Below are 18,301 nucleotides of genomic sequence, written 5' to 3'. Positions count from 1 at the left end.
GGAATGTGTTTTCGTTTGCATCTTAAAAGGTATTTGCCAGCAACTGCACACAGATTGCTCCTGAAGGAAGCTGCCGTAAACCATCCTTGGAGAATAAGCCAAGACGATGATGTCCTGAAGATGGAAAATCTCTATCCGACCAAACAGAGAAGAAATGTGCATTATTTAAAGAAACTAGTCCATAATTCAATAGATTCATTAATGGGAAGCACTGTGACACGTTTCCATTGAGTTTTAAGGACATTACTTGACCTGGTTTGAAATAAAAGTTAACTGTCTGCAAGAATGAACCAAGAAAAATTCATGCAAATTGGTTACAAATTTCAACCATTCTCATTGTGCTTCTCCGCACTACATGGTGTGTGGGTGGTTGACACTGATGAAGAATACACATTGGGAATAGGCTTTTAAGCAGAAATACAGATATAAAAGTTACTTATTTCAAATATTTTTGGCTATAACCGTAAAATCCTTGTTTGCTACATTTTCAATCGCACCACCAAAGTTTGATCGTCCAGTGATAAGAAATAAAGCACGAGGCAGTGCATAGAACCAACATAAGGCGTCCCATACTAAAACTCTGAAAGACATGTGGTCCGAAACAAAGGACATCCATCATGATCGCCACTGCCATCATGCTTCCAAAGTTGCTAGTTCCAGGAAAGAGTACGCCTCAAGTAAGTCCTAATGAATGCATTAAAAATATTTATATTAATTATGAAAGATGAGTGGTGGTTAAAGATATGTTTTTCACACTTGTGTACCGTAAGCCATGAAAATAAAACCACCAATTTATTGGCAGTAAATCAAAAAGATGTTTGGTTTTTTTGTTTTTTGGAATTTCGCACAAAGCTACTCGAGAGCTATCTGTGCTAGCCGTCCCTAATTTAGCAGTGTAAGACTAGAGGGAAGGCAGCTAGTCATCACCACCCACCGCCAACTCTTGGGCTACTCTTTTACCAACGAATAGTGGGATTGACCGTCACATTATACGCCCCCACGGCTGGGAGGGCGAGCATGTTTAGCGACCCTCGGATTACGAGTCGCACGCCTTACGCGCTTGGCCATGCCAGGCCCCACAAAGAAGATTTTGGTTTTGTTATTCAGCATTTTGATAGTATTTTGTTTAATTAATAATTTGTTTTTATTGTCTATATGAATGAATATTAATATTTATTCTTAATTGTCAACAGCTTACTATATCTATATTAATATTCTTTGCATAGTAGGATTTTTTCAAGGTTCTTAAAACTAGGGACGGGGCAGTGTTGTAGAGTACGTCTTACTTTATACATTTGTATTGGCCTTTGGGCAGAGGATGGTTTAACGTTACTCTATGAGCGTGGATTAAATATACGAAGTATTTTACCATGTCGTCTGGAACGGTTTGGCCCAGATATAAAGAGCGAGTTAGAAAAGTCACTACCAAACCTAGTCTTAGTCAGTTAGTAAATCGGTGCACAGTTTAGTCAGTGTGACACTTTTAGCTGACTACTGTAAATTTTGAGTACATTCTGGACGAAGTATTACGAGATGCGCCATAAGTTTTGTAAGAACACGAAAAATTAACAAATAAGTTAAAGTATGGAATTGTCATTTATAGTGAACTCGGGCCTGTTAGTGAATATTAGTTAATTTATAGCCAAAGAAATAAAATGCTTGCGTTATCGTTAAATGGACTGAACTTTCAGTTTTTTACCAAATAACTGACAGACAAAAGATCCAACAGTAGAAAGCGTTACAACAATAAAATATTTTAGAATATTCGCGTATCAAGTTTCAGGTTTCATCTCGCAGTTAAAAAGATCACAATATGTTTCCTTTTTTCTTTATAAAGTCATTTAAATAAGAGTAACTGAAGTATTTTTATCAACTTCTGATCGCTGCTTCTTCAGTCCAATACTGACTGATTAATGGTCTGTTATACGTATATTGAGTGGATGAGTTCTACTTGTTGGTGCAGATGAGGTAAGGTACTCAAATATGAGCGTGTTCGTTGAAATTCCAACCCATGTTAAGAATGCAGCTACTTCATTTTTCCTTCTTGTGATATTTTAAACATATTTTTGTTGTTTTAAAATTTTGGGAACTTCTATTTCAACTCTAAGTAAGAATAACGCTCATTGGGGCATTTATTTAAAACAAACTCACTTGAATAGTATAAAATACTTCGGTGTCACCCCTGGGATATACGATATTTGAAAAAACACAAAAAAACTTAACTTTTAATGACATTTTCAATTATACTGTTGTTTCCGCATTTTATTTTTACTTGTAGAAAATTGTGATTTTAATTAAAATAGAGTAATTGAGAATCAATCTTGTACTTCATATTTAAATAAGTTATTTTCTCGATAGTGTTGAACTCCCTCTATCCGCTGTTACAGTTATACAGCTGAAAAATAATTAAATTGTTGCTTTCGTAAAATACGTTTGTTCCTGTGCCTCACAATACATCTAAGCCTCTCTAGATGAATTGCTCTTCCTTTAAAACTGGAAACAAAACATAATTGAGAAAATTTCTGTTTATTGCCAGGTCATTCAACTAGTAACCGATTTTGAAGTTCAAGTCTCACACTGCTGTTCATTAAAATAAGTTTTTATTAATAATAATTTGTATCTAAAAATAAACTAAAAATATTCTTTCTCTTAAAGATGCTTTAAAATTATTTGTAGTGTAGAATATTTATAACTGAATATATGATCATAAGGTAATTGTCTAAAATAATATTACATATTAAACTGAGTTTGTTGGTCAACCTATTTTTAGGCGCTAACGTAATTATTATTATTATAAGATTTTACAGTAGGTGATTTTACATTAAATAAACAAGTATCGCGCATCTAATATTAAACACTACAAAATTTGGATTCTTATTTATATATATATATATATATATTTTGCAAAAATAAACTTCGTAAAAATAATAAAACTAATACCTGAAATAAAATATAACAGAAGAATAGTTCGACGTTTGGTGTCAAATAATTATAATGTTCCAACATTTTTTTGCAATAACGTGCAAGTGTTCTCACTAATTTTTATGGCATACGGTAACTAAAATACATGAGCGTAGGATATCCTGCGCTAGAGTTAGGAGGTGGTTACGAATTACTACCAAATACCTTTTCACACACAGTTTAAACTGTTTGTGCGTTATAAGAGTAATAGTAGTCGCCTTTCCGCGGATGACTGGCTGCCTTTCCTCCAAACAGTTGTTCAAAATTAGATACGGTGACCGTAGTAGATTTGCTATAAATACAAAGCATAAATGTTGTGTACTTTTAGTAGTTGGGCTCGACATGACCAAATGGTTAGGGTTCTCGACTCGTAATCTGTAGGTCGTAAGTTCGAATCCCCATCACACCAAACATGCTCGCTCTTTCAGCCGTGAGGGCGTTATAATATGTGGTCAATGTCGCTATTCGTTGGTAAAAACGTAGATCAAGAACTGGCGGTGGGTGATGATGACTAGCTGCCTTCTCTCTATAATTTTATGCTGCTAAATTAGAGACGGCTAGTACAGATGGCTCTTGTCTAGCTTTGCGCAAATTTCAAAAGTCAAATCTAACTTTTAACAGTTGAAAACGTGTCTTAGTAATACTAGTATTAGGTAGAAGACAGTTCATTTCTTTGTCGGTTCGTTGTACGCGAGATCAAATCTTTATGCAGGTGGTTGAATTCCACACTATATAATTGGTAATACCAAAAACACCGTTTTATTTCTTCGAACTTGTTATAATTCTGTATTGAACCTAATGGGAGGTTTTATAATACTGTATGGTGAAAATAGTATTTAACACTCTTTTCGTCACAGAGTATTCCGATATGATAGATTAAGCCACCCTGTAATATAGAGTATACGTGTGTATCATTATCCATGGATTTTGTTTTCAAAACTCTCGTACAGGTGATGTATGTACAAACACATTTCAGTTTAACGTATGCGAACCCAGCCTTGAACTGTGCTATTCATGTACTTGTTTGTGTATTGTTAACGCACGGTCGTAATCTTGGCTAAAGGCATGTCTGTCGTCACACCTACTTGGCTTGGTAGATAATTTTATATGCGGGTCTCTAACTAACATTTCAATCGAGTGTTAGTTGATTTCTGACAGTAGTCACATATAGAAATAAAATGTTTTGAAGATATAATCTCCCTATTTTTATTGGGCACAGCATGGTCAGGTGGTTAAGGCACTCGACTCGTAATCCCAGGGTATCGCGGATTCGAATTCCCGTCACACCAAACATGTTCGCCCTTTCATCCGTGGTGGCATTATAATGTTACGGTCAATCTCACTATTCGTTGGTACAAGAGTAGATCAAGAACTGGCAGTGAGTGGTGATGACTAGCTGCCTTCCCTCTAGCCTTACACTGCTAAATTAGGGATGGCTAGTGCAGATAGCCCTCATGTAGCTTTGCGCGAAATTGAAACCAAGCCCTATTATATTAATGGTACTTGCCAAATGACACGTGCAATCCGGCGTTCTGGGGGTTACAGCAGAGCTAACTGTTTATTTATTTTTTACTCAAAACAAAACTAAGTCCTGAAGAATTGCTGGTGTGTTTTGTTGAATAAGGAAATAATGTTTTGCTCCAGTGTTTAATAAGTTTGTTTTCACTCCTTCCACTAACAAGAGAGATGGAAGACAGAACAATTATAACTATATTTAATCACTACGAAATTGTAAATGGCTTCATTTATCTTATAAAGCGTTGTCATTTCTGTAGCCCTTTAAGTCTTTCGTATTTCTTAAATGACTTCGGTGTTGTTTTGTGTGTTTTTCATACTCTGTACGTCTGTTTCGTGGCTTACTGGCTTATTTGAAGGTGCAAAGTAGTTCTTTGGAATACCACAATGATACTATCTAGTAATAGTTGTCACTTTCATTAATTGTTTGTAATACTGTTTTCTGAAAGCTGCATTTATTCCCACTAACAAAATTATTTTCATAGGCTTCACGTAGATGGAGGAACTTGAAATTGATGAAGCAAACAGATATCGTAGAATCTACTTGGAATATGCTCAAGAATTCGTGAAAGTTTCACGGTGCTCGGGGATAGGAAAATTGTACAAGTTTTCGTCACGGGCAAAGAGACGTATGCTGGTTTATAATATACGTGTAGCTATGCTGGCAAAATTATGAGCAAGGTTTGTAATACTGCTTGGTGAGGGTTATAATAACTTTTTTTGTGGCTACTAATGGGATTTGTAGTAGATGTGGCTGCTGCTAGTTTTTAAAAAAGCCTACTGAGAGGTAGATAAGACTATGTAGATAGTGAAGCAGAGTATATCAGCTTAGCCTATTTTATGCCTTTGAAAAATATTGCTTTTGCATAATACTGTCAACGCTTGAAGACAGCATTATAGTGTGTGCCATATTTTGCATGTAAAAATAAATTAAGATCACTTATTAATTTTCATCTTGAGAACCATGTTATAGTATTGATTTTGACTTGTGTAAAACGGGCCTTTTAATGAAATGAGGTGACTCGCTTATTTTGTTTAAGGTTCCCCAGTGGTTTAATAATAAGTGTGAGGGCATATACGCTAAATATCGGGGTTTGATACCTGTGTCTGGCACATCGCAAATAGTCTATTGTGTAATAATCACTCTCAGCATTGATCCCTAAAATAAATCAAACTGATACAATATTTAAATAACGGAACTTTTTAACACAATTATAACGAGAAATTGATGTGTACGTGACTGTGATTGTGTTTTAAAGTACAATAAACTTATGCTTTGAAACATTGAATGTGTTTTGTTCGAAAATAAGAGTGAATGTACAAAACCAATTTTAATACAATTATTTTTTTATGAAACTTCGACGAACAGATATATGCCTAATCTGAAAAACTTTAAGTTCCAGTAGCATGACACACTAATATAACAAGCCCCAAATCACAACAATGAATAGCACATGGTATGATTCGCACAGTTAGGTAAATAAATCTGTGATAAATTAAACTATTTAAGTTATATTTCGTTAATTTTTACAGTTCTATCTTGTGTTGAACTTCTTTATCGTACACAAAGCATTTGTCAGTGTCGCAAACTGTTCTGTCCTTAAAATGTAAAGTTAATGTACACATACGACACTATTTGCTTCTTTTAACCTTTCCTTGAGTAGCAAAAGCAGTACTGATATGACAGTTTAAAATTTTCAGCATGTGGTTAGGGCTGGTAGATTTTAGGGCGTTTGACTCGCAGTCTGCGGGTCGTTATTTCGAATCCCTCTTGCCAAAGATGCTTGACCTTTCGTCCATAGGGCATTATAATGTGCTTTTCAGTCTCACTTTTCGCTGGTAAAGAGTTGACGGTTGGTGGTGTTGACCAGCTGTCCTTTCTTTTGTCTGTCTCTACTAAATTACTGACGGCTAGCGCGGATAACCCTCGCGTGACTTTGCGCGAAATTGAAACGAATCCATTCTGAACTACAACATTGCAAAATGATACCAAGTAACTTTCGTATACGTGACTGTACAAAACTGATTATGGCTATGCTGCCCTTGTATTGCTGTTGGTGTGGTTTTAGTACTGTTTTTACAATAACTGTAGTAATCTTTGTGTTGGTTGTTACACTTATTAGCAATGATTGCAGTACTGTTTAGTGACAATTAGGCCTAACTCTGCGTCCCTAGATGGCTTATCAAAAGTCTGAAGCGTGCCACTAAAAACCGGGTTTCGATACCAGTAGTAGACACAGAACAGATAGCACATGGCGTAGCTTTGTATTTAACAACACACAAAGAAAACATTACTTTGATTTGTTGTAGTTCTTGGCCAGTTTCAAAGTCTTAAGTTTGTGGCTATTTTGTTTTTATCTATTCTTTACTGGTCGCGGGTTTGGTCATTTGCGTTCTGGACTGCGAGCTCAGTTGTCTGCGGTTAGTCTTCCTTTGTGGCGCTAAATCGCGCCCTGAACTATGGGTTCAGAGATTCATTATAAGGGAGAGGGTCAAGTCTCACTACTCGATTAGCATAGGTCAGGAGTTAGCGGTGTGCGTTAAATATTGCATTCTCTGCAGTTAGCTGTTAGAGAATGTGTTTCTTAGGTTAACCTTAGCTTCTTAAAGTTACGCTTTCGGTTTCATTTTTATGCAATTTCATATACCATTATATATAACAGCAAGTTAATTTTACAGATACCTTCTTAGAAGTCGTAGTTAAGTAATAATGATAACTTGGACGTCCTACATTCCAAATTCCCTTGATAGAGGGCGCCCGTTGAAGTGGTAGCTTAAGATAAAGTTTTGTTGTATACAGAAGACAATAACGTAATGGTTCATCTTGCACCATTATAACAGTAATCTTATCTAATCTACGACTATAATCTTTGCTAATACGTCCCAATAATATATAATCCCCAATACCCCACCTATCGGCCATTGTAAGATTCCCTTACCTGATTGCAGTCAAGATTACGTGAGGAATGTGGACACCTACCGATTCTCTTCAGAACACGAATAAAAATTCACAAACTTTCAAACGAATTCTAAATTCTTCACGAGCATCTGCCACGAAATGTTTATTTAGAACGTTATACCTGGTTTTATCATATAAAAGGTTTTCTCGTTTCTGTTGGATGTGGTTGGGAATTAAACAATCTGAAAACCTTGTAGTATTCGCTTCTTGGGAAGGATTAGAAGAAATATGCAATTAACAGCAACCGTATGAAGGAATGTTATTTACGTGGCCGGACATACTAACAAGTGCCTTTAATCACTCTTGTGACATAGGGGTGACCATCGACCGTAGGGCGTGATCTGGGTGTTATAAATGGTTCTTGAGCAGCGGTAACAAGTTGAGATGAAACAGACCCGAAGAGTATGCGTTCCCCCTTCCCTCTTTAGATCAATGATCGAACTTGTCGACATTTTGTTGGTTCAAATGATTTAGGCTTCACATACAGGCTTGGTGAACATCACGAGAATATTAAGTGATACCATAAAATTTCTGAAGATGCTTAACAAAAGTGATCGATAATTGCCATTTAGGTTTAACGAACTTTTATATAACAAGAAACAACTTCGCGGACAACGTTAACAGAAGTTCGAAACAGTTTGTTTCCAAGAATATTTTTTTATGTTGCTCGAACTTTCGGCTTTTAAACTTTAAAATTCTTTCACGTCTTAAACAGTGTGTTGTTTGTCAAGACGAATAAATATAGCGACTCAATCAGGTTCGCATTTAACTATGTGCTCTTGTAACTTTTGTCGAGTATTTTCTTTCGTGACATCATCTATTATATCATACAATTATCTGTCAACATCTGTATTTAAATGGCAGTCAGTTCGTCTCGTGACAGATTCTGATTATCTGTTTTTAGACATTTAACTCGTTGTTATGACTGTATTTAGAATTTTCCTTTAACTATATCGTCTTTTTACTTGTAAGTTAAAGAGGACGTTCCTTGTTTAATAAATCTGCTGCTGTGTTATCGTATTAAATTGTATTTTGACTTGTGACTATTCTTTGATCTGAATATCATCGTCAGTATTCGAATAATTCAAGTTTTATATTAATCTTTTAAAAATTTGTATGTGGACGTAACCAGTTCCGATTTACAGAAAACTGTTACATTCACGTTCGATTCGTTCCCTCTCCTGATAAAGTAAATATTACATTTTGTGAAAAGGGGTAAAAGGTTCAGTACATAAACTAACAATGATACTGGATTATACTTTTGCTGCTAAGCAACTTGACATAAAGGCCATGTTGAAATTGTAGAGTAACCAAAATGTAACGGCTTTTCTGTATATTAGTGTATTCATAGAATTTCTAAGACTTCTTTCAGTGGATGATCGTAAACTTGATTGAATCATAAAGAAATTTACCGACACATCACTGCTTTTACTACGCTTTTCTTCCTCTTTGTTGGTCAAAGTTGGTTTTGCAAAGTTAATTTATTTTGGTTATCTATGGAATGTGAGGTTAGGGTATATTATGGGGGATGGTGTGGGGTAGTGGTTGGCTCGTCGTTTTTGATACTCTGTGCTAGTCAAAAATACTGTAGCGGTCTCCCTTACAAACAAACTACTACATATCTCTATTCTCTGCTTGTTGCTAATTTCTGTTGCAACTTTGAATAGCGTCATTACTAATCTAAGATAAATCACTTGCTAAGGAGGTAATAAAAATATCTTACAATAGGTTCAGAATATCGTTTCCAAACAGTTCCAACAGGGGAACAAAATTCTTTTCACCTCTGAAAATAAATTATAACCCTCCTTTCCCTCAGTGTTAATGCTCGCTTTAAAAGAAAAATGAGAAATGTATATTTGTTATAGAAACTGATCATATCATAGCTTTCGTCAAAGTTGTGATAAAATCACTGTTGAGGTTCGTTTTTCAAACTATCCAGGTACTGAATCCGCTCATGTCGTTTAGTTTGGTGCAAGAGAGCTGGTTGGTGAACATGGGTATGAAAACGTTCCAGATAACTAGATTAATATTGCAAATTTATCTACGTGCAAGTGAGAAAAGTTAGTATATTCTGTTAGAAACGTGAGCATTTGATACGTAAGATATCCACTTACGTTTACGGTACCAGTAATTTGATGATTCACTATCTCTAAATCTGTAAAGTCACCCGAAAGTACTGTCAGAGTGTCACAGCTGTTCGCTTATAGGATTGTGACCTGCAATGCGTCTCCTACAGTTTTACTGCGTGTAATATATCACATTTTAACGTGTTCCACCTTTGACATCTTTTCAGAGTACTCTCCACTTTATTTTTTAAGACATAGTCAAAAGTTGTTTCAATCTCTTTTGCCTGATACCATTAACACTAAAATCTTGAGGACTGGTCGTAAATTTTGCATGTTGATGGCAAAAATATTTTGCTTAATTTACAAAATTTCCAATTTTTGTGATGGTAAAATACGAGTTAAGAAGCAGTTGTGTGACTACTTCCACTGTGAATGCGTTATGGTATTTGTAGAATGTTGTGGTGTTGGTGCTATATTTTGGCTTTAATTTTGTATACTTGATATAGCAACCCGCCTAAATGTTTACACTCCTCTAATGTCCATGGCAAAATTTATTGAAAGCCAATCGACATTACTGTTTTAAAAGGACTAACAACTCATGCCGCGAAGTACAGTAAATAAATTATGTTTCAAAGCGATGGCCCTCTTTGAAAGTAACCTTCTTAGAACATCTCTGGAGCAATTTACAGGGTTAACTTGACCATAGACTACAAGTTGTGATCAACTGTTAGGGCTTTCGAAACATAACAGTAGAATTTTTATGTCAATGTTATTCTTGTTCTTGTGAAAAACAATTTTTCAACTTTTTTATGATTTCCAAACGATTCTATATAAATGATAAAGGTTGTTACGGAAGTATTATTTTAAATGTTAAGAAATTATATATACGTGTGTGTGTGTATGTAAATACGCTTCCGTATTGAGATGTGAAACATACGGAAGTTCACAATATTTGAAGTATAATTTCATGGTCATCTGGACCATCTGAGTACTGCAATTTTAGGCTATATCAATTCTCTAAGTACCCTAGTCGATTGTGAGGAACATTTGATAGTAGGAAGAGCTTAACTATCGTACATATATTTTCTGCACTGACCTGTATACCGAAAGTATATTTATGCATTCAAAACATTTAATAAGCTGAAAAATGCTGTTTCGAATTATAGTAATACAAACCTGCACTGGATGACATTCCATATTGATTGTTAAAAACCTTGTGTTCAGCTGCTAATGGAACGAATTTGTTGGTAAATTTGTTGGGGTTAATTTTATATATTATGTTTACAAAATCGAACTTTTGGAATACGTAAGCGTTTTAACTGATTGAAAATTCCAATTGTCACTTTAGAAATGAAAATGTGATATAAAGTGGGTATATGAATAAAAAGAGTATGACACCAGATTCATCACTCTCTATTGAATGTATGTTTAACTTTGTACTTCATATACCTTCCGTGTTTTAAGTAAACTATGAAAGAATGAAACGATAACTAGTTCTCATGTTGTATTCCAGTTTAGTGAGATACAAAGAATCAACAGATGAAGAATTTTTGACTTTGTGCCGACTACGACAAGGGGCTTCCAAGTTTTCTCTGCAGGATTTCTTGTTTCTTCCGGTAGGTTGTTCTACATGACATAGCTACGTTTATCTTGATCATAATTTGAAAAATAGCAAATCCGTTATCAGCTGTTTATTTATTTATTTTTTACAATCTTGAATAGTCTATAATGATGAGTGACGACATAGTAACCTCGTCTGGCATTAAACACTGATAGGTAACCTACTAATTAACCAACGTTTTTTTGTTGATTTTTTAATGAGTCCTAAGAAATTACGGCCTATAATTTATCGGAATGGCATATTGAAAACCTTAAAATGTTATTATATAAAGGTACCTGTTTTGTTTGTTTCTGTTTCAGACGTATGTATCATTCTGTTTGTTTTATAGGTTGTCAGTGAACATTGATGCTTTATGATAAAATATTACCTAATGATTCTGAAGATGAATATCCCGGATGGTTAAGTGATGAAATATTGTTAACGGCTTATGTTTTATTTTGCAGAAAAACGTGTTTATAGTCAAGTTAAGTGTCCTTAAATAAGAGAAGTTCACATTTTGCATAATAGTTAGTAATATTTTTATTTGATGTAGGGCCCACACTTTTATTCATTCAAGTACCTACACTTTGGGTTACATTATTTATGTTTCCTAAATATTCTTACACAAGCGCCCATATTATTGGCATATGATTTTTATCCTTTTGTTTTGTTAACTTTTCACAGGTATCTAAATTAACATATTTTACTTTTTTTCAAATTTCGAAATAATGTTACCCACAGTAGTGCTACCTACACTTTAATTCCATTTTGCTCTACTTCAGGATATTTTGGTCTAAATACAATTTTAAAAAAAACTGCAAACGTACAAAAAAAATTTTGTAACTGATTTGGTTTGTATAAAGTAACAAAACTAAGAGCAGCTTAATATGCGAACCAAAATATCAAGTGAAGTTTCCGCTTTCCAGGACTGTCAAATTTATGCTTCCACAGCAAAAACTAACCATAACTAAGTAATATTGTGTTCGAATAATATAAAAGGGCCATCACTGTTGAATCACGTATCGTATGATGGGACATCGGAATAAGATGATAAACAATTTAAACCTATTCAGTTTTAATTGTCCGTTTATTGGTAGGAAGAGAACGTAGCAGCATTTTAAATACATTTTTTTAATATTGGTTTATTGTAGCTACCCATACGATTCTGATTTGATGCGTTTTAGACATTCCCACAAACAGCACTGCTGGAAATCTATTAAGACAATTGTTAATCTGTAATAAAATTATATAATATTTGATGTAGCCAGTATAAATAAAGTAGTACATAGTGTAAATTTATAACTTCCTAGGACTATTAGGAATTGTAGTACATTATTTGGTCTCATTGTTAGGGTGCCTTATACTGCGAATCCAAACGTTCATAAAGTTTCATCACAAGTGCTCTCTGTACTGATGCAATAGGAGCACTTTAAGAATAGCTGTAAGATCCTATTGTTTAGTTAGGTAAGAGTGTTAGGAGTAGGTGCTGATGGTTAGTTGTATCTTCTTTAATCTGTCGGTTCAAAATAAAGGACGGCTATAGGCAGACATCCCTCGTAAAGCATTGCGCGAAAATCTAAAGAATTCGATTTTTTTCCATTTTAATAAGTTTCAGCCGAACTAGACTTATTGTCACAATCGTATGCTTCTTTCTTTTTTAAAAATCCATAAGTACTTTAATTATAAAGGTTTAAGTTCATCTGTTGTTAACTGGGTATATTTTAAAACATATCCATTCACTAAGACTTAATGCTGTCTAATGACCTCCACTGAATGTTTCAGCATATGACTAGTAGATTATAAATATTAGACAGAAACCACTTAACTATGATGGATTATTATTATTACATTTGAAATGAAGTTGGGTGATGAAAACCGTCGCTTAGAAACGAATTACCAGAAACATCAATAATTAATTTTCCAAGGTTATCGATTGTTCACAAATAATGCAATGAAAACATTTTTTCGTACTTTCTTGGCTCCATACACGGGGAGAAGGCTTAGTAAAAACTAGTGCGTGCCTCAAAGGACACCAGCTGGCCTTTTTTCTTTTATCTAGAAGTTTCTACCTTGGTGCTAGTTCGAATAAAAACAACAACAGCAACAAAATATTTTGGTTCCTTACAACCACTTTGTGTAAAAGAGAGAGGCATGTGGATTTAGCTAATGTTTTATCCCACCCATAGTTTTAACATTTAAGGCAGCAGACGTGAAGGTGAGGGTGTTGCTAATGGTTACAAAACCTTGTCATCTACTGACTGTATCAGCAAGGTTACACGAAGGTCGTATGTATGCCATTCCTCTCGCACTCTTGGTTTACATGTGGCACTGTATTTATCGTATATCACCTTCATAGGTTGTACAAGGCAATGCTCTTGTAGGCGAGGTTTTAATTAGTTGGCGGAATTAATAATTTCTCGTACCCACGTGAGAAACATTCATGGCCTTAAGTTGTAAGACAAACTTTCTTGTTCATAAGACATACTATAAATGAGGTTCTGTTTTAAAGTCGGCCATCAGGTTCCGGATTTTTAAACAAAAGCATTATCATAATAATGATAAGATATTTTTAAAAAAAGCGCATTAGATTATGTAGCGCAAATTATCCATCCCACAAAAATATTAGAGTGAAAAATAAGGTATTTTTTGTAGAAAACATAATCAAGATTTATGTCACATTTGTTTTGTTTTTAGAGCTTGTTCTAGAAACAAGTAACTTAAAGTAGATTTGCCTATTTGGATTTTTACACGCACGCGCGCGCGCGCGTGCGCGCGTATTTATAAGAGCATTTCCTATCCAACAGGCCTGACATGATCAGGTGGTTAAGGCATAAGACTTGTAATCCGAGGGTCAAGGGCTCTAATTCCCATAACACCAAAACATATTCACCCTTTCAGCCGTGGGGGCGTTATAATATGTGGTCAATGTCGCTATTCGTTGGTAAAAGAGTAGCCCAAGAGTTGGCGGTGGGTGGTGATGACTAGCTGCCTTCCCTCTTGTCTTACACTGCTAAATTAGGGACGGCTGGCACAGATAACCCTCGAGTAGCTTTGCGCGAAATTAGAAAGACACTAAACCAATCCAACAGCGTAAGATGATTTAAGTAACAAGTGATAACATGTTAAGAATCTTCGCTTGCAAAAATACAACAGGTTGCCATGGAAATCAAAACGGTATGAACCATTTATCGACAGTTTAACAAATCAAGACACGTTTATTTGAAATTAATAAATATAGACTAAAAATCAAGAAAAATGCATTTTTGGAACATTTCGATTTTGTTTATTCACTAGTATATATATATGTGTGTGTGTGTGTGTGTGTGTGATAGTATTAATATATGATGTGTAAAACCAATCATGGCATTGTAATAAGTACCGTTTATTATTTACACTTAATATATTTTAGCATCAGGTACTTTTACGGAATTTTTGCAGTAACTGAAATTTTAATTATTCTGATGTCTAATTTCCACTTTATTATTATTGAGTGAGTACCTTGATTGATGTACGCTTATTTTTATCTGAAGATTGATTCTGCTCTCTGAAATGCACGTGGTGTGTTTTTAGGAATTTCGAACAGCCCACCTGTGTCAGTAAACCTTCGTGGTAGTATCTGATCGATTGCACAAGCATATTTGTGTGGATCTTTTCTAAGCTCCTACGTGTTATCGCTTTATGCAATATATTATTAGGCAAGGTGGCCTTTTTGGAGTACTTTTTGATAAGCATGTTTCTATGGATTACAGACAAGCAGATATCCACTGTTATAACGGCAATAATAAGAAACATAGAGAAGTAACGTACAATATCTTGGTGGATAAAAACGCTGATGCATAGATAGCGTAAACAGATTAATTGGTAGATCTGACACACACACACCACCTATTGAAAAAATTATGTAGTAGATAAATTGATGGATTAATCAATGTACAAACAGACACGTGTATAAAGATAAAGAGACTTGTAGGTAGATCGACAAGGCGACAAACATAAGAAAGTGTGAGATAGTGGGTGGGTCGTTACACAGAAATTATAGGGTATACTATGGATTGGAAGACAGCCAGACATAGACACCATATTAATAGATGTGTGTGTGTGTGTATTAATTAAACGTAAGTTAAGTCAAAGCCTCACCCCTCACTAAGCCAGTACTAGCTTTCAGTATGATAATATTTCAGTTACAATTTGTCTATTTCAGACGCTATGTGCTGATATTATTGTCTATTAGTTTGTTTTGAATTTCGCGCAAAGCTACTCGAGGGCTATCTGCGCTAGCCGTCCCTAATTTAGCAGTGTAAGACTAGAGAGAAGGCAGCTAGTCATTACCACCCACCGCCAACTCTTGGGCTACTCTTTAACCAACGAAAAGTGGGCTTGACCGCACATTATAACGCCCCCACGTCTGGGAGGGCGAGCATGTTAGGTGCGACCGGGATTCAAACCCGCGACCCTCAGATTATGAGTGAAACGCCTTAACACCCTTTCTCATGCCAGGCCCTGATATTATTTATCAATACTAAATATTTTAGGGCAGCTAGGCTACAACATACAAAACGGGATATTTTAATAGTCGCACGTCTGTAGAAATGTTTCGCTGTAAGACTAACAGTAATTTAGTCGCCTGATTTTCATTGTAACCCTCCCTGTCTGTCTGTACCCTCTCTGTCGACGAAGCCTTTTGCTTAAACGTTGATAAATTTTGGTTGAAACAGCGCCTATGTCACTCGTTTATGAAATATTAAGGCTTACTTTGGCTGTACTTGCGTTTATTAGAACGAGCTAAGTTTTTTCTCAAAAATGTCAAGTTATCTAATGACGCTTATCTCATTCTTACTAATAATTAGTTTTATAAGTGTAATTACTTTTACACGGTTTAGTGCTCTTCGAGCGTTTTCCCATTTTGGAATCGAAGCACTTAAAACATTGGACAAACCTAACTGAATGTAATTTTGTCCGACAAACTTGTAGCAGATGTCCGTATTTACATGTCAGTAATATTATATGCAACATATTGTTGCAAGATCACATAATGGTCCTGTACCTCCCGCTTTCTCTTCCTACCATAATAATAATAAAAAGATCAGAATTAATGGGAAAATAGCACTGCTTTTGATTAGACTTGTATTATGGATCTGCTCTCCTAACACCAGTGGACTGTGTTCCACACTTTGAGAACCACTGTGATAGAGCGTCAATTTCCCTCAATTTCACCAGTGCCTAAGCTTTTATAATATAATGCAGTTAAACACGGTGCTTAGGCTGATGTACATGACTCACTGGACTTGCTCTTTGAGACGTATATAAGAAAGAATGGAGCTTCCGAAAGCGCTCGTTTTATCGGGTGTTTTGTATTGATTTATTTGAGTTTTCAACCTATGTGATTTCTTATCATAAAGAATGTGAAAAATGTAGTTCATCTGAAACACAATACTAACGTGTCTAGATAATTTTAAATCTTAAGTGGACAAGCTTCCTTATTTGATGTACTTTAAAACTAGTCTCTAAGCCTAATATTCCACGAAACTACAGAGAGAAGGTCTCAGTTAATTTTTTTTAAAAGTTTCCTAGGCTGACCTTTGAAACGTTCAAGTTTGTTTATTGACGGACTGAGAAGAAATGCGTTTGATATTAGAGCTCATTGGATAAAAATACGTCCAAAGAGCAGACTTGGAATACACTGACCCTTAAATAACTTGCGTATGGTTTTCAGTTTTCTTGCGTTTCGTGTTCTGTCTACTTTCTTTAACGGTCACATATTTCATCTTTTAATAAACGTGATTAGATCATCTTCAACAACGAAACGATTCTAAATAATATTCTATACAGTGTATGAAACTGTATTAGCGATTCCGTGACCTTGTCTGAAAGTAATCTCTTTGCAGTAAAATTTGGAATGACAACTTCGTATATGAACGAAGTTATTGAAATAAAATGCACACGTCATGTACCGTACAGGATGCTACAACGTCCATATATCTTTTCATTAATCCGCCCTCTGACACTCATTTGTATCGTAATACTTTATCATTTTTATTTCGCTTTATCTATACATAGATAGGAATTTCTTCCCCATAGCTACTACGTACGTATATGCAAATATGGTGTCCTTCTTCTGTCGCTGTAGTCAACGGCACCACACAACGTCTAATCCCGGCTAGGCGAAGAGACACATACTTCAAGAAGCTTATAAAACTAAAGACAGAATGAATGGGTGGTTTGTCTCGGACACCTATAAGGTCTTTGTTCACTCGTGCTTTAACGACTGACTTCTCTTGGCGTGTGAATAAGGCTGAAATGTTTGCTTCCTAAAGGTGATGTATAGCAGCCTGAACGAGTTCCTGTAATTGTCACGAAGTTGAAAAATGTGTAAGAACGGGAACTCAGTAAGAGGATAACCTCAGATTGTCGTCCAATAAATAACTTCTTGACGAAGAGGGTTGGCAAAAAAAAAAATATCACCTGTGCTGAGAAAAGCGTCCTTTCCCAAAAATGCTTTGTGAATATCATTGTGGTCTTCCACTTACAGTTGGATACAGTTTGTACGTATTCCTTTTAAAACGATCAATAGACTTGTCGCAAATATGTATAACGGTAGTTGGAAGATCATAAGAAAGTACTTTAACTGTTCTTGTAGTTAAACTGCTCCATAAATCTTCACATTTACGTATTCGGTTTTATACAAACGAAAATGATGAAGTTATGTAATGGAATAACGAACTTCTTATTTTGTGTGTTTGGTTTTTGTTCGAAGCTAGTAAGTGTTTCGTAATGGGGAGGGAGGGAAAACGTCGAAAATGAAAGTCTGCTGATATATTTCGTTTCGAAATTTCCTCTTTCGATAAGTAAAATTACTTCCCGACTATTAAGTTAGAGTTATTTCTCAATTTATAAATTTTTCATTGTTACGTCGAGGTGGGACAGTGGATGGGTCGCTAAAATCCAGGATTTGATTACGCGCGGTGGACACAGTAGATTGTCCAATGTGACTTTGCTCTAAAAAACAAAAAAGCTGTGTCGATGACTTTTTAAATTGTTTAGATTACGTTGTACACCCAGAAGACCAAGACGAAAATGCGCATGCGAATAGGATTACATGCAACATGATGAAACTGTCATAGTGACTGACTCCAAATGTTTTGGAATCTTTAAATTTTTGTATTAATGATATACTTTGCTAACTTACGATTTTCTTTTCAA

At 35.2% G+C, this 18,301-nt stretch overlaps 1 protein-coding gene across 2 annotated transcripts in view; it reads left to right on the top strand.

Annotated features, from left to right (window-relative positions):
• The window catches only part of LOC143250676 (uncharacterized), a 204,317-nt gene that overhangs the window by 71,870 nt on the left and 114,146 nt on the right, over positions 1 to 18,301 (top strand). For both annotated transcript variants that reach the window (XM_076501567.1, XM_076501568.1), the window contains one exon: positions 11,015 to 11,117. In XM_076501567.1, coding sequence (XP_076357682.1) covers positions 11,015 to 11,117 — 103 coding nt within the window. The remainder of the gene's footprint in view (positions 1 to 11,014; positions 11,118 to 18,301) is intronic.

The sequence above is a fragment of the Tachypleus tridentatus genome, chromosome 5 (genome assembly GCF_004210375.1).
Source record: "Tachypleus tridentatus isolate NWPU-2018 chromosome 5, ASM421037v1, whole genome shotgun sequence".
Classification (NCBI taxonomy): Eukaryota; Metazoa; Arthropoda; class Merostomata; order Xiphosura; family Limulidae; genus Tachypleus; species Tachypleus tridentatus.
The sequence above is the reverse complement of the archived record's forward strand: the minus strand, read 5'-3'. Positions and strand labels throughout refer to the sequence as shown.